Here is a 22,468-nt window from a genome sequence, read left to right as displayed (position 1 = left end):
CAAACGGTATATGCTAGCGGACCACCAGTAGAGGATGAAAATATGAGCATGAACCAGGTCAGTTAGCCCATCGTGGCTGATTCATCAGGAATTTAACATGTTTTTCAGAGGAAAATTTTAAGGGCAACATCGCATAGTGCATTGCTAACACTGGGGTTATTAGACTACTTTTTAAACAAATCCCCTTTCTCCTCCCCTCGCCGACCTTATGAAATCCTTTTAGTACTGGTGCATACTATACTCACATGTCCATATTATACTTGATATATTTCAATTTTGAATCTAGAGAGACAGGTACGAGCCTATTACCACCATCACCATCTAGGATTAGTTTGATAGTTTGTTAGCGGTCTTTCCACCACCAGAAATTAATTACAAATCGAGATAGTAAAACTATAGGCCTAAAATTTATTTTTATATTGTTATATTTTTGACTCTTGTGAATTTATGCTATTTGGTAATTTGTATTCAACATTTAAAGTTATAACTAAATTATTTAATAGAGCGATACGCAAGTTCTTTGTCCATTCTTCATGTGATCAAATGTGATTTTAATCTACCGCTACTTGGAATGCTATCATTCCAAGTAGCGGTAGATTAAAAAATAAATAATGACTCTTCAAAAGTGTTTAAATGTAAGTTTATTTGAATAAATGATTTTCTATTCTATTCTTAAAAGAGAGAGATATTATCGGAGTTGCTGCACTGAATGAAATTGCTTACTAAAATTCTAAATATACAACTGCGTTGTACATGTTTATATCATTTATGAATTTTGTATCATCTTCGACATAAGTTATTAGAACTTTAGATAAACTATTATCTATCTAAATCAACATTTAAACTCAACCAAGTCATATTGAATAATAGAGCGTACTAAGTCCAGGTTTAATAATTAATATTTAAGTAGAAATGATAGTTTTGTACATTGCCTAATGACTTCGCGATGAAGACTGAGATATAACTCAAAGTTAATAATTTTTTACTTACTTTAAAGTATATTTTTTTCGTTTGGTAAATGATCTTAGTGTCATAAGGAATAATATAATAAATAATAATTTAAAGAAACTCTTTAAAAGATTGTTGCACAATTTTACCCGTTTCAGATTTTGTGTGAAAGAAATAGTTACTTGAATTAACGAATTTAATAAGCCATACTGATCAGCGTAGACCAGTCCCTACAAGCAGCATCCGTTCATGATTGTAACGGATGAGTAGAGCCTTAATTTCGCGTCTTAATATTAATATATATGTTAATTAGATTTTGAAATATGACGTCACGAAATTTAGGAACCCACCCGTTCATTTTCATTAAAATAATAAATACATACAAACACATATTATTCGAACGAGAAGAATTCGCAACTCCATGTGACGAGTTTCGCAATAAAAGGAGCCAGTCATATTTCATGCTTCTGACAAATTGCAATTTTAGTTGCACTTAACGTGGCACTCTAAACTCCGCAGTAATTATAGAACATGAATGTATGTACGTGTATTTTACTTTTGTTTATATTTTACTATGGCCTTCTCCATCAGTTCTGTCCATGTCACATATATTATTTTTAAACAGTATTACCATTGAAAAATACATAACATATAACATTTATTCTCTACGATCCTACTAATAATATACTGTCTGTTTGCATATTACCTTTTCACGATGGATCTTAAAGAAATTTCCAATGTAAATAGACAATACACATGGAAACTAACATAGACTATATTATAGCTCAAAAAATAACGCAAATACGAAACTAAATATTGTACATATTATAAACACATAATAGCTACGAGTAGTATATGAGAGATAAACAAACTACTCCATGGATGTGTTCCTCAAGCTTTTCACCCTACCCAGCCAGATCTGCTAGAGGCACGTTAGTGCAGCTTTTATAGCTAAACATGTTCTAGTATAACTTACAGTAGTTTTAGTCAAGCAAAGATCTTTCCGAACGTTGTAGAGAGATTACGCTGGTACGCCTCTCGCTCCCACTTCACGACACATGTATACGAACAGACGTGCTTCGTATAGTTTGTATAATGGCAGAATCATAGCCGCGACATCACCACCAAACCGATAACTATGTATTTATATTAGCAGTAACCATAACACTAGCTCTGCGTACCCTGGGACTAAATGGCGCTGTCGGAATTATGCTGCGATATTAGTATATACATAGAATAATCTGTATATTTTGTATGTGTGGATCCCGCGACCATTAAAATTTAAGCAGTATGCTAAACCGCTAGACCACCGTGATATACCACTATTGTCTCCTAGATATTAAATATAATAGTTACCGTCTGCATGCGTCATATTCACCGCACGCGCAACCACCGTCGACCGCGTTACACCATCCCGCGTCACAGTACAAACGTTATAAAAATCCGACCTTAATGCGGGAACCATTCGCGGTCGGATTTTACAGCGTTGTGCCGTTGGAAAATTAATTAAAATCACTTCATAAAGCTTGTCGATGACGGCGCGGGGGCAGTGTGCAGTGTTGCCAACACACTTTGTATAAACCCACTAACTGGATTAACTAAAACTTTCTAATTTTACTGGTTTTAAAGCAAACAATACAACAACTACAAAATTAAATTTTGCATAAAAGACATACTTTATATAAAAATATTTAAAAAACATATCGAAATTAAACTATACAAATTAAGTAGGCACTGTTTAAATTGTAATATAATAATTCCTTACAATTATCTTCTATATTTTACATTTAAAAATCTTATACTAAATAGTATATAGTAATATAATAAATATCCCACGGGAGGATATGTCAAATTAAATGTAGTAAAACCACCGAGGTCACACTGGTTCTCTGTCGTTGTTCGTCGTCTATTCAGGCCGATTGCCTATTAAATAAGACCTAAATTTCCTATGATTTGTATACATACGCATGTATATTTAGATATTCACTTTATTAACATCAAAAGATACATATATTATACAATATCGCATTTTATAACAATATATACAATTACATGAAAACATATTTCCCATGCATTTTTATGTGTGAAGGTGATGAATATAGCAAACAAGCAATGTCGATTATATTCTGTCCAAAAATCTACTAATAATTAGAAACACATTGCCGAACAAACTATGTACATAGATAAGTAAAAAAACAATCTAATTATTTATGTAGGTCTTTTAAAGACTCTTTTAGTATGTCAAATCTAACGTTCACAGAGTGCTTTCGAGCTAAGTTGAACTAAAAATAAAATCAGCTCTTATTCTTTTCAAATTATTTTGTACATGATTACAAATTCATTTTTAAATTCAATTGTAAAAAATAAGCAACCTTTGTTTGATCCTATAAAATGTTGAGTGCCCTTTAAGCTCAGTCTACCTATAAGCAAAATTAGGTTTTCCTGTATAGTATGGACGTGAGTCACCACTAAAAGTGGTAGTCATTCTCCCTGCAGAGTGACCACCACCACTATTTGTGGTGGTAATCAGAGAGGTGGCAACACAGGCGGCGCGAGCGACGGCCGCGCTGCCGCAACGCCGCCTGATCTCGCGTGCAGTGCGCGCACCTCGCGCCGCCCTTGGAGAACACACAATAAAATGTATTTTTGGAACGGTACATTGCCAACCACAGAGTAACATCCGCGGCGTCGAAAGAAATATCGTGTGAAACGGCGTTGGATTCGCGCGTATCGTAAAATTAATTTATGCGTTGCGTACGGGTGCATTCGTGCCGGCCACTCAATATTGACTTGGTGATTTTTGCACGCGGAAGTATTTACAAGTTGATGACTCGCGTAAAGTTTTGTGGATCCTAGCACGTATATATTTGTATACATACCTGATTTATACTTAAAGATTAGTGATCTGTTTGATATATTACAATTTTTCTTTCAAATTTTAAATAGACATTGTTCAACCAAGAGAAACCTCTGCTGGTGTTCTATTTGGTAACCGTTTTTCAACTTTCATTGTTTAGGATGTTGTGTAAATACAAAGCAGCAAATAGCTAAGTTATAAAAATATAAAATATACAATTAGTGATCAGTAATAAAATAAATCAGTGTGTCAAAGGAGCACGTTTAAAAATAAGAATGATAAGCCGCTATTAAATTTCTTTTATTCAACCATATGAAAAAAGTACGGAACTTCAAAGGAAATCAATTAAAGATGTGTAAAGCTGAACCTAGGCCAAGTTTGCGTGCAATTGTATGTACAGGATGCTGCAAAATTATCTATACATCTCCTGCTAGATAGTAGTTATGCCAGCAAGCATATAATGTTAGAATTAAGTTAAACATTGGAATAATAAAGAAATATTATTCTTGGAATAATATTATTCTTATTATTATTAAATATGTTGAATTATTTCTTTATTATTCTGTAATACTTAAAATTACTTTAAAAAATTCATTCATTTCATGCCAACATTTCTTCACTGTATGTAAATATGCCTTTATTTAGGTAGTAGGACAGTTTATTGAAGTCTTGTAGTACCTACCAAATCATACTGTGACAGAAGGCCAATTATATTAATTTATGTATAATGTCATAACAATGATAATAATCTTTATTTGCCAGTAAAACACTTTTGCATTTACGATATTACAGCGTACCACACGCTAGGCATGCAAGTCTGTATCGTGTCATTCAAAGGAAATTTAGACAAGTGATAATGGTATGTAAGGTGAACTAATGACATGACTTAATAATATCATCATGTAATTAATAAATTGATAGTTGATTGATTGATAGGTGTCACGAATTTTCTTAATTATCGTAATATAGGTCTAATACTATGCAGCTAATTTAGTAGCAACCTGTATAACGAGTACCCACTTCGCACTTTTACTACCTCCACCTGTGGCTGACCAAAACATTCGTCGTTCGGTTAAATACCTACAAATATTTATTATTCTATACATATAATACTAGCAGTTCCCGCGTCTTCATCCGCGTGAAATAGTGATCTTGACCAAATAATAAAAAAATATTTAGTAATCTAACCCAATAAAAAATATTCATCGTTCTAGCTTTGAAAGTGACGATACTTCCATACAATCTTTCATCTCCCTTTCAATCCCTTACAATCCAATTTCTTTGTTTATATTTAATCATTAGCCTAATGAAGATTACTCCATACAACCTTCCCCTTGCAACCCCCTTACAATTCTTTTTCTTTATTTTTATTTATTCAACAGCGTAAAAAATAAGATCCAGGTTTCTAGCTTTAAAAACGATGATACTTCCATATAATCTAACATTTCCCCTTTCAACCCCTTAAAATCCTTTTTCTTTATTTATATTTCAAAAAGAGTTTCATTTAAAAATAAAAATACTTCCATTCAACCTTTCACCTCCCCTTATAACCCCTCCAACTCATTTTTCTTTATGTATATTTAAACAATAGTCAACAATATAAGATGCAAGCTTCTACTTTAAAAAATAACGATACTTCTATACAACCTTTCATCTCCTCTTTGAACCCCTTACAACCATCTTTCGCATTAAAAGTAACCTATGTATTTTCTCAGGGTCTAGACTATCTGTGATCCAAATTAAATTTAAATATGAGACAGACGGACAGACAGACATACTTTCACATTTATAATATTAGTAAGTATTTACAACGTGCTGCATGCTCTTATAATGTAAAACCATCGAACTCGATACAATCTCGAATTCTTCATACTTATACTCATGTGCTCCACGGTTTCTAGAGTCTTTTATGTTGTTTCACCACAGCTTAACTTTAAACCCACATATCCCAGTGATAGTAACATTTTTTTCGAACTATTGTAATGCTGTTGACCGCAGTTGGCCTTTACAGCTTCAATTAACGATACGTGCGAGTTGGATGGCACTCCAGACCCTCGGAAGAATTTATGGAGTGGCAGAAGGCCAACTCTTTCCTGACGGATACGGCTTTAGCCTGAGGGCACCGCTAGGGGTTCGAACATCGGCTTGGGTCGTCGTAATTTCGATCCTCGTTTGAATTAGACGGGGATTGATCAGAAGCGAGATAGCGTCATGGCTCAGTTGACTGAATAATCATCATTATGAAACTAGCCTACACCAAAAACCTTTTTGTTAATTTATATTCCTAACTCTCATAATGGCAGGAGGAGATTATAAAAGCTCAGATAACTATGATTAATGGTGAAGACGATAATCGGCTGGCTTTCTAACATGTTGCATTAAATATTTATTTAATAACATCATGCTAACCAAGCTTTACGGTTCCCAATATGAAGTGCAGTTCCCACTTACGAAGATTGCATATATACACACACTTATACACGCTAGCTACTAATTACAAGGTAAAAATCTTAATTTTACATACTACCTAAATAATCTACTACCATCCTAAGACACATTAGCAAATTACTAGTAAATATGTCTATATCTGGAAATCGACTATCTTCACTGTTGAGTAGACGCAATGCCAGAGAAATATATAACAAAATGTATATATGCCATATGTTGTACACTCTGTCAAAGCAACTTGGTATAGATTGCTTGCTTGCTTTAGGTAGATACTCAAAACTCTAGAAGTTGATACATAAATACAACAATATGGCCACGACATACTGTACACAGTATTGTAGTCTAATAATAACAACATAGCAGAATGTAAATATATATAATCAATACATAGTATAAAAGAAAATCGCTGTCGCTGTCTGTCCGTCCCTATGTATACTTAAATCTTTAAAACTACGCAACGGATATTGAAGTGGTGTTTTAATAGATAGAGTAATTCAAGAGGAAGGATTCTCTGTATAATACATGGACACCCTATGAAGCCGGGGCGAGTAGCTAGTTACTAATAAAGTATGAAACAAGTGGTTTTAATATCCAGTATCTAATGAAACTTTTAAGCGGTAAAATAAACTTTACTCTTGATTTTCTCTCAGTAATTTATAGAGACACTACAAAGTAAAAGTACTATTTTATCGAGTTTTAAAGCATAAGTCTAATAATGAGGCCAGGCTAATTAAATCCTACTTTAGAATTCACAATAAATTATTTTCTGCTACACATTTAAGAAAGAAAGAAAGGCAATGTATTTATCCGATACACCCAAAAGCAAGTAATAATAAAACAATAAAAACACAATTGGAGCTCTAATGTGCATAATCAAAAATGTGATGCGGTGCCACAACACTGATATTCTGCGGAGAACTTCGTACTATTTAATCGTAAATATATCACTACATAGTATAAAACAAAGTCGCTGTCGTTGTCTGTCTCTATGTAACGCCTAAATCTTTAAAACTACGCAACGAATTTTGAAGCGATTTTTTTAATAGTTAGATTAAGTTATGTTAGTAAGAGGAAGGTTTATATGTATAATACATGATGTACACACGTACGTAGCCGGGGTAGGTAGCTATATTTATATATATCTAATAATATATAAGTAATAAAAATGACACTTCAAGGTTCACTTCACTAAATGTAAAACGGATTCCATTTCCTGCATTTAACTTAACATGTGAGCCGTTGTGCATGTAGTGCAGAGACTACTGTAGAAGCCAGCCAAGTGCTACCTAGATTTTAGAAAAAAACACTTTCACTACCATATTTCAACCTTGGACTGAAACACATCTTACAAAGTAAGCTGCTACATGGGCTGTAAACTATAGGGTGAACTGTATAACGATATGACTAAAAATAATATTTTGTACCTAAATAATTATTAATTTTAAATTTATACCTAAGTACTGAGACATCTTACAGATTATAAGTTTAATGGGAATGCGCTCCAATAACCTGTCCATTTATTGATTTCTCGCACATGAGGAAGGTATTGGTAAAAGCCTATATCCAACAGTGGATAGATACAAACTGAAAAGATTAATGATGCTAAAACTAAATATCTGTGTTTGTGTTCTTGTTTATGATCAGTATACCATATATACGCATAATGCTTAGGTCCATCGGTACCAACATTCCAGAGTCACTGAAAATAAATAAAGGTCAAGGGAAACCGAATGTTATGTCTATTTTCGTAAATGCAAAACATATGTTGCACGCCACTGGTCCGGCCGAGACAATTTCGGCTATTTAATGTGTTTTAATATTTGTTGAGTATGATTATTATCTAACGTGCAGTTAGCTGTACTGTTAATATAATTGAAGCAATTTTCATACCAATTATGGGCTAAATAATTAATATATTAAAATCTACGTACTACCGAATAGTTTTTGTAGTTCATTAGACACCCTAAAGTATATAATATACATCAATGGGCTTTTATTGAAAAAATATTCCTTAATTTAAAAGAAATCTATTAAGAATCCTTAATTTTAGTTTTATTAAAGATACATAATAAAACATTTTAAGGTGTCATATTGCATGATTAAATACTCATAAAAAATCATATCATATTAAATACCACTTGTGACTGGAGAAAGGTCTACTACTGCAACTATCCAATAAAAGTAGGAATTATTTACATGTAGGTATATATCAAAGTATATTTAAAAGCAACACAAAAATGATATATTAAAAAAGAGGTATCGAAATAACACAAATATTTATTAGAAATAGTAGACAAACTGCCAGCAACACCACTACTATGGAGAAATAAATGTAGGTTAAATAATAATAAACAAAATAAATAGACAGACATTAAATTATTTTCCATATATCTGCATTCTTTTCAATACATCGTTTATTATTTTTCTATATATTCTTCATATGTCATAACTCATATAATAATAATACAGCAATATAATAATGCGAATGAAGCAATTGTTTTATTTACATTACCATCCAATAATTCCTTTCAGTAGAATTCTTATGAATACCTCTTGTGTTACACTTATTTACAACACATCTATACAGAACTAAATTTGTATGGCAGCATAAGAGCTGCCGCGTATATCCAATAGAATATAAAGTATGAAATTTCGCACACCTATAATTTATATACAAAAGGAGTGCATATTACAAATATTCTTTGTTAATTAATCATATTAAATATATGGAATTAATGGAAAAACATTACACATACTACCATTTGTTTGTGACATACACATGCTTAATTACTTTTTGTTTATTTTTAAAGTATGTGGGCAAATTGATAAATAATAGATTAATATTATTTGTCAATAGTGTTACATAACCGTAATTTAAATTAATTAAGGTCGAATTTCGACTAATAGACGATCACTAAATTAAATATGCAGTGGAAACAAAACCATACACGTTCAATAAAGAATAAAATAAATGGAATATACCAGTCTCAATGACGGTTACATGTACCTATATGCCAGATTGATTTCAAACCATCTCGCCGAAACGGGGTCCTAATGCTACAGTCTCTGACTACCCCATCCGAGATTACTATTGGAGATTATGTCGTGTGGGTGTTATTTACGAAAATAACATGAATTAATCTAGTTTTAGTACTAATTAATAATATTAGTGGGTTATATTGATAAACCATCTAACACGTTCGGTATCCTTGTAATTATGATTTGAGGGCAGGAAATTATAAGCTAACCTATAATCATTTTGGTATATACTTGTTCGTAGTAATTAATATTGAGAAAGACAATTTTTTTTTATTCGGATTGACGACATCGAAAGTTTAGCGTTTACTTCCAATAGTTGCGGGTCGAGTCCTCACACGGCGCACACCTTTGTAATAAAAAGTATGATTGTTTTTATCGGTCTGGTTGTTTTTAATGTATATTATGCGTGTATATACTACAAATAAGTGTTTAAGTATGTTTATCAGTTGTTTAGTACCTACCCGCAGGGCTGTGTTATACAGATCTGCGCGGATAGGGCTTGATGGCGCTGTGTTAATTGTTCATGGTTATTATTATTAATTTTAATGCCGTCAATCATGAATGTTGTCTATGTCGCAGATAGATACTAGTTTATTTATACAATTAAAGTGGCTAACAAGCTTTATACTCATCTAATGGTGAGTGGTAATCGTCAACTATATACATGAACAGCATTATGGTTATGCCACTTATCCGTTGCGATATTATCCTGTAATTTAAATGCGTTATATCACCCTTCGAGTATATCAAGTAAACTGTTTGGCGGTTGCTGAAATAGGTGAGACTGGGGCACCTCAGTCACGCTGGCGACTTTTAATAAAGTTTTCCTAAGTAGTTATTATAAATGACAACTAATACGTTGTGTGTAATTGAAATAATTTAGCAAGGTCCGTATGTAATTCTATCATATTACACGGATGTCCCGCTTCTATATGCCCAGTTAGCACCCGCAGGATATACTCATTCCAACCTAATTCATTAAATAATTGTCAACTAGGTATTAACTTACCGCCCCGACTTCACACGCATGTACTACAGAGATTACTTACTTATAGAGTGAGAGACTTATAGAGTCTAGTAAATTAGTAACATTTACCTATTAAAATGATATATGACACTAAACACCGAACGTCGCATCGGTTTGTCAATATTTTAGTAATATTACATAATTAATTATCGTAAATATCCACTTTTTGATGCTGTTATTGTTCAGCAGTTCTTTTACAGTACAGATTATCATTCTGTAAAATGCTTAGAGTACGTTATACATTGACTACAAACGTTATAGATAAACTCTACCAAACACAATAGCTACAATTACTACTATCATAATGCTTTTACATATACATACATATACATATACTACTACTTATACATATTTACTCTTATCTCTAAGCAACATATTTTATTGTCCACAGGTTAGCGGCCTCAAATACGAAACCCAACTGCGAACACTGAACCAATTTCCGGAAACACTGCTAGGAGACCCAAGTAGACGCATACGATACTTTGACCCGCTACGGTGAGTTAAACATTATGTTATACCTATTTTCCTATAAAATTCTAATCAGAATGCTATAGAAACTACAGCTAATCTTTATCTTGTTCAACTTAAGCATAGACGAAGCCGAGATCTCTTTCTGTTGTTTTATATTTTCCGTATACATTCAATGGTCATTAAATATATCACATAATTATGGGCCATATCATCTGCCAATCGAATATATATCTATAAAACAAATACTTATGAATTTTTTTATACATTATCTTTATGTTTATACATATTATAAGCTGATGGATTATAACCAAGCATTATATGTTTTATATACTTTTGAAATACGAATTATAAATATATGATTTCTTTATTATACGTCTATAAAGTTATGAATATCCGTTACAATGTTTAGATATGTATTTTATGTTGCACAATTCCTAAATGTTTTAGTAAACACATCGCCATAGTTGTTTATTGTTGTTACGGTATGTTTATTTTCAAATCAAACAATTGATATGTAATTTGTTGTTGTTTCAGGAACGAATACTTCTTCGACAGAAACCGCCCGTCGTTCGACGCTATACTCTACTACTACCAAAGCGGTGGACGACTCCGTCGTCCCGTCAACGTACCACTGGATGTCTTCTCAGAGGAGATCAAATTCTACGAGCTGGGAGAACAGGCCACCAACAAATTCCGGTATGGACTTTCGATATAAACGTCTTTACCTAACGAATGTGCCCTATTTTAATTTCATATATTGATTTCAGGGAAGATGAGGGCTTCATCAAGGAAGAGGAGAAACCTCTGCCCTCCAACGAACGCCAGCGCAAAATCTGGCTGCTGTTCGAATACCCCGAGAGCTCCCAGGCCGCCCGCGTTGTCGCCATCATCTCCGTATTTGTGATCCTTCTTTCCATCGTGATCTTCTGCCTGGAAACCCTTCCGGAATTCAAACACTACAAAGTCTTCAACACCACCACCAACGGCACTAAAATCGAGGAAGATGAGGTCCCCGACATTACTGACCCATTCTTCTTGATCGAAACCCTTTGCATAATCTGGTTTACCTTTGAATTGATAGTGCGGTTCTTAGCTTGTCCAAACAAGTTTAATTTCTTTAGAGACGTGATGAATATAATCGATATAATAGCCATTATCCCTTACTTCATCACTCTCGCGACTGTAGTGGCAGAAGAAGAAGATACCTTGAATTTGCCTCGAGCTCCTGTGTCCCCACAAGATAAATCCACCAATCAAGCTATGAGTCTGGCCATACTTCGGGTAATTCGTCTTGTTCGAGTCTTCCGTATCTTCAAGCTGTCTCGTCACTCCAAAGGGCTACAAATTCTTGGACGCACACTCAAGGCATCCATGCGCGAACTCGGACTTTTGATATTTTTCCTGTTTATTGGTAAGTGCCAAGTAAATTTTGATTACCATTTATATATTTTTTCCGGATACAAAATAATATCAGTGTAATCTATTATAACAGTAAAAACCCATATACAACAAAGGTAATAATCACAGTTCTATTAAATAATAATGTATGCGTCCGACATTACAACCTACATTACAACATCTAAATGAATGGACGGACCGCGCTTTATATATTTAAAAAAGTACTAATGCTTACTTCGGATAAAATCAGTGCTTTCTTGACCATATGTGGTCTGAACGGCCATATATAATGCGGTGGAAGCAGCTGCTGGCTCGACTCGACAAGCGGTGAACGCCTGATGGTGCAGCGCCAACGCGGCGCGAGCCATCCACGAGCTTGCGTGCACAATGTATTTTGTGTTCGCAGGAGTGGTCGTGTTCTCCAGTGCCGTTTTCTTTGCGGATAAAGATTGCATCGATACCAATTTTTCCTCTATACCTGATGCCTTTTGGTGGGCAGTAATTACGATGACGACAGTCGGCTATGGGGATATGAGGTAACCCGCGTCGCGCGACCAGACTCTCCGTCCCCTTGCCCGCTCGCAAACGCTCCCCGCCATTGTATGTCGCACTGTATTCTCCGTTGGTGTATGCTTGTTCTTAAAGGTGTGGTGCTGTTTTCATCTGCGGTGTACTTCGCTGAGGCCGGAAGTGAGAACAGCTTCTTCAAATCGATACCTGATGCGTTTTGGTGGGCGGTCGTGACAATGACGACCGTAGGATACGGAGACATGACGTATGATACAGCGACTTCACCCTAAATTTCATCTTTGCCTTCTCGTCATTTCATTTTATCCTTCAATTTTAAATTGGCATTTTAACACAACTGTGATTTTCTTTCGCCACATCATGTAACTACATATGCTTCAGTTTGATTTTATCGTCGGTTCGCTTAGAACTTAACCGATCACTCACTTTATATTCACTTTTTTTGAATTATTGCACGTATAAATACGTCCCTTAATGTCTTGTTATCTTATTTTACAGTTATTTTGTTATCATATCTTCCTGAACTTTACAATTTTACATGGAAACGTAGCTGTAAAATTTTCCATTACTCACACGATATATTGGCGAGCTCGTAAAAAACAAGTGATAAGTCGTTGGTGTGACAATCGCCCCTCCCAAAGCGTATTTTTGAGAGAGCTTAAATTATAGTACTACTAGTACACTTCAACTCTAACGGTGTTAATGACGATCGAACAAAAGCAAACCAAGCGGACACACCAGGAATCGAGTTGAAGTGAAACCTGTCGATGAATCCCACGTCCAAAAAATGTGTACTCCTCTGTAACGCTTCTGCTAAAATATATGTATACCTTATACATTTATTCGTATTGATGTTGTGAATGTTACACTACATTACTAGCTCATCGAAAATGGTGACTATTCTCAACTGTGCGCATACGTTAATATCACTACTTCCCTTCATAGAGGCCATTATAATTATTTTGCTTATTTATCCCGATTATACTAATTCGGAGTATAAATTTCGTCTATCTCTCTCTATATGTAATTCATTTCGAATAACCAGCAATCTTTTTCTTCCCGTTAGCCCCAATGATATATGGTAAATTTTACACTTGAATGCTACTATGTAAAATTGTTGTTCAGAAACGTCATGCTTGAGTTTGTTATTGGCTTCCCGTCGTAGCTTTCACACCATTTTCGATAGAGGTATTACCGGAACGTGAATGTTAGACGTAAAGTATCAATTGCATGACCACAAACTGATTGAGTAGGTAGGAAAGAACACCTGTGATCGTTGTTGATGTCTTAGTTTATTATTTAACTTATTTCTGTGTTTTTTAATTTTATATTGATTATTATTAGAACTCTACAACCGCATCCAATATAGATCGTTAATAAAAATTATTTCTACGTCTATTCAATTTTTGACGAAGCTCTGGCGTGAGACTCAATCGAGTGATCATGTTAAACTTTTTGCTACAAAACATATTTTACATGATAAATAATTCTATGCTTTTGTTTTGACAAACGGAACAGCGAAATGTTTAACAAATTCTCGCTCGATGGAGGTCACAAAAAATATACTGTTGAAAAGAGTTCAGTCGTAGAATTAATTTTTGTTAACAGTTCCGAGTCCACTCTTGAATGGTACAGCTGGCGGTAAACACTGCAAAGCAAATAATTAATATCGTTACAGTTGTTCTGTAACATGCTGGCGTGTATGAATGGTGAGGAATGGAATTGTATTGCTTGCGGTCTTCCCTATTACTGCTTAGCGAATGGTCTAAATATTTGAAGCGATTTAAAAAATACAATCCCGTCGTTTATTTTCAATTTACATTTTTTTTATGGTTTTCGTTTTACTTTAGTAATAACCACTCCATTCGATGTCATGTTATAGTTGTTCTGATGAGGGGGTACGTATTGAGCAATGTAACGCATGTTTTCTTGTCTATAATTTTATTTTATTTTATACCATTTACAATCAAATTTGTTAGTGCCTGCCTAATGTTCACAAAAATTAATGTATATTTTTTTTAAATAGGCCGGTGGGCGTCTGGGGCAAGATCGTTGGCTCGCTTTGTGCCATTGCTGGTGTGCTTACCATCGCACTGCCAGTCCCCGTCATCGTATCCAACTTCAACTACTTCTACCATCGTGAGACTGACCAGGAGGAGATGCAGTCGCAGAACTTCAACCACGTCACCAGCTGCCCGTACCTGCCCGGGACTATGGGCGAGCCCTACTTGAGTAAGTCCACTTCCATTGCTTAACACTATATTTTTTAAGCACATTTCATTGTCGATATTTGTTCGCAGTTTATTTAATGTGAATCGTCCCTTGAATTTTTAGCTGCATGTCATTCTTAAAGCTTTATATTTGATTTGGATCGCATGTTTTGTTTTATTTTATTTGTTTCTTTTACGTTCGTTTTCGATAATTTCAGGTGGAAAGGACGATGAGAAGGACGAGGTGTGCAGTGATCAATGACTATATGATAGTGTACTTTCATTTCCTCTTTCGTTAAGGACAAAATACGATCGGTAGTGACGATTCTTGTGATACTACTGAGTAAGAGCCCTAAAGTGTAGTGCTAATGTAAATATTGTTATAAGGGATGTAAAGATATTACGTTAATAAATTTGTTATTTATTTTTCATTTTAATTATGTTTGAATGAATATTTTTGTTATAGAATGTGGATAGTCTTTAATTATAATAGTAAATGAAAATCGACAGGTTAGAACTGTTTTCATGTTCTACTTTTCGATATATACCTCATTTTAGCGTTGTAGCATAACTCTATATTTTTTTACTGAAATACAAAGAAAGATATGACATATTGGATTTTGAATTATTCGCTACGTTTGCATACACAATTCTCACACGTGCAACTTGAATTCGAACAGCGGCGTAGAATGAACATTATTTACAGTGAAATCACAGGGAATTGCAAACGATTGTTTGCATATTCGAATGCTCGCTTCAGACTGCTAGCAATTTAGATCCACCAGTAGGTTTATGCAATGCATATTTGAATAATAATGCAGCGCAACGTATTTGTCAGGAGTATGAGAGAGCAGTTCAATATTGACCTATTTATATCGTTGGCATCACAGACACATTAATGACTTTATTTATTTTTGTATGAATAAGTTTTATCATTATTATGTCTTAACTTAAATTTATATTATACCTTATTTTTTTTATCATAACAATTATAGTTGTATACTTTAATGGGATACATCTGGCAATAGTATATATTTTCTTTTTTCAGTATTATTTGCCCAAGTTAAACATAAATCAATTGTAATATCAAAATATAATGAGGGCTGTTACTATTTAGATATGCTTTTATTAATAATCCCTAGAGGCACTTGTAGTTCCAAAGTATAATGTGTCGCTCGCAATGTTATAATATCCAAAGTAATCCTTGAATAGTCTTCCTCATTCTTTTCATCGCAGACAAACATTACTCAATACAAAAAACTGTTTTTAATTTTAGATATTGATTAATCAATAGACAAGCAATGTATTTTTTACATTTATAAAAAAATGAGCACATTAACCACCATTACCACGTGAACAGACAGTAAGTTTTTATTTTGCGATTGATGATTTCTTTTTGGCTTTTCTTAGGCTTGACGCTTTTTATTCAATGAAATAATACATATAACTGCTTAGAATATTTATAGTTCTATCATATTATTTATAGTGCTACAAGAATTTTAAAACTCCCATATAATGACTGTAGCTCATGTCAAATCTATCATTAAAGAATCAGGCAGTATTAATTATATTATAAACATACATATTTAATGATTTTACAATTATACTTACATGACTAAAATAATTGCATATTGTTTCATCGTTACTATGAATAGGGGTGGAATTTACGACTATCTCTGCATCTGTTTTGTTTTCTAGAGTTACGAGTTAGAAAGCGTATAAAGCTTTTGGGGATTAGTTTCCAAAACAAAAGTAATTTTACAGTACACGGTCGTGACTTCCATATAAGAAATTAAAAAATCCCCTTAATTGTCGTTAGATGAGATTGTAGGTAATCGCGGTAGAGATTCTGATATGTATATAAATATCTCGTGTCACGATGTTTTTCTTGGACAAACTACGAAACTACTTATTTATTCATTTTTATTCTATTTGGCACACTGTCTGTAATTTGGTCTTAGTAAAAAGATATATCTTTTATTATAAAATAGTAAACCTTAATATTTTTAGCTGGATCAATAAGGTTTACGTTGTAAACAATTTGTCAAATAAATTTATTTATGTAACTTGAATAAAATAATAAAAAAAATACAATAATTACTTACATTTGGTGGACTGAACAGCGTAACGTTTTCTACTAAGCAACTTAGAGCAGCACGTATTGTTAGGAGACGTATGCTTAAAAAATCACTCAAGTTTTTGCAATCACGCAGAGCAAGAGTTGAATCAAAGTAACCGACAATTTTAATTAAATAAATTCTTAAAGTAAGATACACAAAAACTTTAACGCTAACGAGTATGTCCTGTGCCATAAACAAACTTACTGTACTTATAATCATACTGTGTCCTACATCTTCGATGATAAATTGTTGAAGTTACACAATAAGATAGATCGTATTTTGTTAAAAAATTCTAATAAACAAACAAATGTTGATTTTTTTATATCAAACATACGAGTACGTATTAGCAATTAATCTAATTGGCGGTTGTCTACGATGAACCCGCAAAATGCCGCTTAATGGAGTTCATTTAGTAAATTGACCGTCATAATATACTCACACTTTCCACTGGCTTTATTAATTATGAATTGATCAGTTCAGTTTATATCTTGCATTATTGAATGGTAATTCAACCCTCCATAATTGAACTTGAATTGTATGTTATTGAGTTAATCGTTGCACCCTTGTCTTCTAAGGTTACTGTGACTTGGAAAGTCACGGTAATAGCTATACCGAAGCAATTACAGTAATATGGCAAATTTATATTCCATCATAGCCAGTTGACTATCGATTCAATATGTATTGTACTTTAGTAGAAATTCAAATAACACAATAATGAATACCCTATTTCATTGCAATATGAACTTATTTACAATTATGTTTACATTCGAAATTTGCCAATTGATCATTGTTTCAATAATTATAAAACAATGATAAATGAGTTTATATACCTCTAGATTATATTACAATAAGTATATATTTATACTTATATTTAAATTTGCAAATTGAACATCGACTTTTAGATATGAATAAACACAGTGATTTAGACTTTACAATCAATCGTAATGAAATAAGAGTTGTCTATTACAGACAACTCTTATTTCATTACGATAACAGCAAATTGGCAATTGTTAAAGTACAATTTCCAATAGAACTAATGCCTTAAAGGACCACTTAACACAACTATAAATTAGACTTTATGTAACACTATAATCCTCAACTCTAATTCATTGCCTAAAGAGCCAATTGGCGACTGTATTTATACTCAAAACTGCTAATTGAACATCGATTCAATAATCATGCTATTGAGGTCCGAGTAAAACAATGATAAAGTAGACTTTATGTAACACTATAATTAAGTTGTAAATCAACAAGTACACAATATACCCCGTATTAATGCGGCGTCGTGGCAATGAGCCAGACTGTTGAGTGCCAGTTAGGAATTCGAGGGATTTCGAAACAAAATGGCAGTTTGTTTATGTAGTACAATTGAATGAATCTAAATATTAAATTTAAACGATGCTGACTATGTTACTTCTTTCTAAATCTAGTATGAGCTATAGGCTAGTATTTTAATCTCATAATTTAGTAACTAGCAGTCTCTGAATATCAAAAATGTAACTCTAATAATTACTACTAAACAAAATAGAATATTTCCATCTGAGATTAACTTAATATTACTTATATTATAATAAGTCAAACCCACATCTCTTGAAAATCGAAGTAAGCAAATACCTGAATGTTATGGCGATCACAAAATATAATTACTAAAGTATATGTAATGGATAATAATGTGACAATATTGAACTAAAGTACTGCCTATAATTAGGATATATATTTTTGTCTTTTGGTCTACATATGATGATAATCTACAAGACTGGCAATAATTTGTCAACAAGTCGACGTCATAAAGTCTAACTCTAGATTTTTTATAAGTATGCCGTCCGTATTTATTTTCAACATGATTTTGGTTGCTACTTTGCCCGATACGAGTAAACTACATCCTCTCAATCAATGCTATGTACTAGAATTTATACCATTTATCATGATACTCTGTTAAGGTATGAAAGTATATAAAACAAATATAAATAGTATATGCTTAAATTTAATTAAATTCAAATAAACTTAATTGAAGTACTTTTGAATAATCATATTTTATTGATTCTACTATTCATTCGAAACACTGACACCACAAAAAAAAAGGGCAAGAAACTTGCGAATTGCTCTTTTAAATAAATGCTGTTCAGAATCACAAGTAAATAAATAGTTACATGGGTATATATATATAATATAAAAATAACCAATCACTTCCCAAAATAACAATATTATATTGCCTAAACTTAAAATAGATACGAAATATGATGTCAATATCCATCTATTTGTAGTGACGGCGACCTAAATTGATATAATAATAAACCTAATTTGTATACGAGGTTGACATCAGATTTCCACTAAATCGAGCTTAATCGAAAGTCAGTGAACATTGCCAATTAACCATCAGATTGATTAACAAGTATAAGCCTATTTTCCTTTACTATTTAGTTGAAATTTATAAAACCACACAAATGCTTTTACTTTATAATATATCTCTAACAAATCTTAAGAGATCTTAAGGATCATTGTAAGGATCCCGTTTTACTTTTTTGGCAGCATTTCAATGTCCTATTTCTGAAACTATTAATGGTATCTGTTTGCAATTTAAATAAGACTAAAGGATTATATAATTAGTTTAAAATTAAATGCTATGTCTTAAAATCAGCGAAGTCAAAACTTAATTTCTAGTAAGTTTATCTTAGAGATTACGTCATGGGTTCGGCAGCACAGTAGGCAAATTAGACACGAAATTTGTCAGTTTTTTTAATATATCCTAACGAGATACACGACAATATTAACTGATATTAAGTAAGGACATTGGTTAACTATATAGAATTCGTCATTCGTCAAATTAGCAACTAACATACTATATAATCAATATTTTCTAAAAATAATCAATAGAGTTAACTAAATACTTTTAGGATTATAAAAATATAGTATTATAAAATAAAAGATACAATAATAAATAAACTTCTTGTACGCATAAAATCAAACTGCATATATATTTTAATAAACATAAAAAATATTAAGGCTTTTTTTTACATTTTACAAGAGGAGTTTCTTGTTTGTCTAATCATAAAAAATACAATCGAAAATGCAAGATTATTATGTTCCTTAAACCAGTGGTTCGAATATATTAATGGTATTGGACTAATGATTCTTTCTATTCTATTCAAGTGGAATTAATAGTTCATAAATAAAATATAGTAATAATGCTACACTTAATTACCTTAAAGGTACATTTTATATGAACCGCGGCTTATTATCACTGTATATTACTCCGCCTTTCGTTTGTATCTCAATATCCTGGTACGATCGTTTATATACCTATTATAATGTAATTAGTGTACATACAAATGTATTTATCAATTGACGATAGGGTTTGTTAAAAAAAAATTTGGAAGCATTCAGATATTTTTTTCACCCGTCGTTACTTTGGTACTTTAATAATGGCAGCAATGAGCTCTATAAATAATTAATTATAATTCCAAAGTCTACCCTCCCTTCCTTTCTCAAATAATTAAGATTCAGTCTCAAAGTAACGACAGTTATTTACTTTAAAAAATAAATAAGACTTTAACATTTGCATTATACGTAACATTTACATTAAAAACAGCTAAAACAATATTCCAACAAACATTAAAGTTTCAGTCAAATTGACATCAATTAATTTGTCCAAACAGATAAACGGATAAGAATTTCAAACACAAATCTCTTTTACTCAAATTTAGAATTCATAACACTTTAGATATAGATTCAGATAAGCCTTATCATTAAAGCTTATTTTTCAATTATGTAGATGCTTGTCTCTTTTGTTCAGATTTAGCTTATTTGGCTTGACTATTCATAAGTATATAACTTCAAGTATTAATTTAGAGATATTATGGAAGTATCGAATTGATATTACGAAATATATACCTACGTTTCCCAGAATCTATAATTAATTAAAACAACTAATTGTATTCAATAATCTTAAGATGTAGCGCAACCAAATATAAGCGTTAGCATTTGAACAATAGAAGAGAGCCGTGCCATAGTTTCAGGGCCGATTCCTAAGCAGTCATCGGTGAGCGAGGACTCATCCTCCGAGGCTATGGAAATGGATGAAGCGGCTATTTTAGCTGAACAGCCCAATATCGAGCAGAACCTGCGCCTGCTGCAAGAAGAAGAGAAGGCGCTGTTGGAAAAGACAGCAGCCATGGAAGCCGCCCAAAATACCGATGATATCGCCGCTCTCGAACATCAAGATGCAATTCGGCTGAATCAGGTTTATAACTTTTTATTCTGTATACCTACTACTACTACTACTACTAGTTTTCTAAGATTTTTAGGGGCTATGATGACCATTAGTCTTCTGTATCCTTTTGTATTTTTAGCAGCAGTACAGAAGAAAATAGGCATTTGGTCCACATTGGGTGGCATTTTTATTTATTCAACTTTAATGCAAACAACACAGGGAAAATATAGGAAAAATACAATAGCACATTAGGCGGAGTTAACACTATGTGCAATATCTACGGTTGATTGGTATGGCAACCATAGACTGATCAATAAAAAAACATTACCCAACACTATATAGTTGACAAAAACACATATATATATACTCTTGTTTATTATTAAAGTCGGTGGTTTTTGAAATTCAGAATAGATTACAGTGTAATCTTAGCAAAATCTATGATCATATAAATAGAACCTTAGTAATGTTCAAATTGATTAATTATGGACCACTTATAAACATGGACTACTGGATACACGTTTCAATCCATTTCCTGTTGGATAGCTGCGGCAGCTGGAGTTGCATAAGCGACAGAAGAGATTGCAGCGTCTAGAAGCTGGTCAGGGCCACAGCCGCGCGGCACCTCGCCGTGAGCCGCCGCCACCTCGTCGCCGCGCTGCCTGCACGGTGCGCGTCAACAACCTGCATGCGGCAGAGGCCTATGAAACAGACGTCTGACCATTAGGTAAGTTCAATGACTACCACTAGTCAATTTACGATTTGTTTAACATATTGAAGGCGTCTACACACAGCCATTAAAGCACTAATAGCTACATTTACACGACACGTTTTTTCACGCGCATATAAGTGAACGCGTGATATCGCGCGCACAATTTTGGCTCCCTTTATCTATATTTATATAAAGTGTCTATATGTTTTATGAGCGATTGCTCGTGTATATTTAATTTGTCATATGAAGACAAAATGCGCGTGGTTCTTGAAGTCTTTAACTTACGATTTACGAGTAAGAACGTCATCGTCGACCATTTGCTTGCTTTCGAGCAGTCGACGCTTTCCCAGCCCGAAACACTGGTAGAGAGCAGCCTACATCGCTACCTCAATTACCGATCGTGTGTAGACGCTTTAACCCTTTCCTTGCCATCTACGAGATAATGCGTAAGCGGGCGTATAATAGGTACGTTGTACATGACTACTCGTAGTCTTTAGTTTGTT

General features: G+C 33.2%; 1 protein-coding gene across 5 annotated transcripts in view; it reads left to right on the top strand.

Annotated features, from left to right (window-relative positions):
- The window catches only part of LOC131852993 (potassium voltage-gated channel protein Shaker), a 320,610-nt gene extending 298,637 nt beyond the window's left edge, over positions 1 to 21,973 (top strand). For 2 of the 5 annotated variants that reach the window (XM_059203770.1, XM_059203772.1), the window contains exons 3-8: positions 10,711 to 10,814; positions 11,325 to 11,486; positions 11,558 to 12,201; positions 12,834 to 12,963; positions 14,743 to 14,948; positions 15,145 to 15,363. In XM_059203770.1, the coding sequence (XP_059059753.1) occupies positions 10,711 to 10,814; positions 11,325 to 11,486; positions 11,558 to 12,201; positions 12,834 to 12,963; positions 14,743 to 14,948; positions 15,145 to 15,188 (1,290 nt within the window). In that variant the 3' untranslated portion in view covers positions 15,189 to 15,363. Of the gene's footprint in view, positions 1 to 10,710; positions 10,815 to 11,324; positions 11,487 to 11,557; positions 12,202 to 12,594; positions 12,725 to 12,833; positions 12,964 to 14,742; positions 14,949 to 15,144; positions 15,364 to 21,056; positions 21,287 to 21,799 lie in introns of those variants that run through there. The other 3 variants (XM_059203774.1, XM_059203771.1, XM_059203773.1) reach the window with 3 other exon arrangements.
- The last annotated feature ends 495 nt before the right edge of the window (positions 21,974 to 22,468 follow it).

The sequence above is a fragment of the Achroia grisella genome, unplaced genomic scaffold (genome assembly GCF_030625045.1).
Source record: "Achroia grisella isolate CSIRO2021 unplaced genomic scaffold, CSIRO_AGI_Agris_v1 utg874, whole genome shotgun sequence".
In the NCBI taxonomy this organism is placed as follows: Eukaryota; Metazoa; Arthropoda; class Insecta; order Lepidoptera; family Pyralidae; genus Achroia; species Achroia grisella.
The sequence above is the reverse complement of the archived record's forward strand: the minus strand, read 5'-3'. Positions and strand labels throughout refer to the sequence as shown.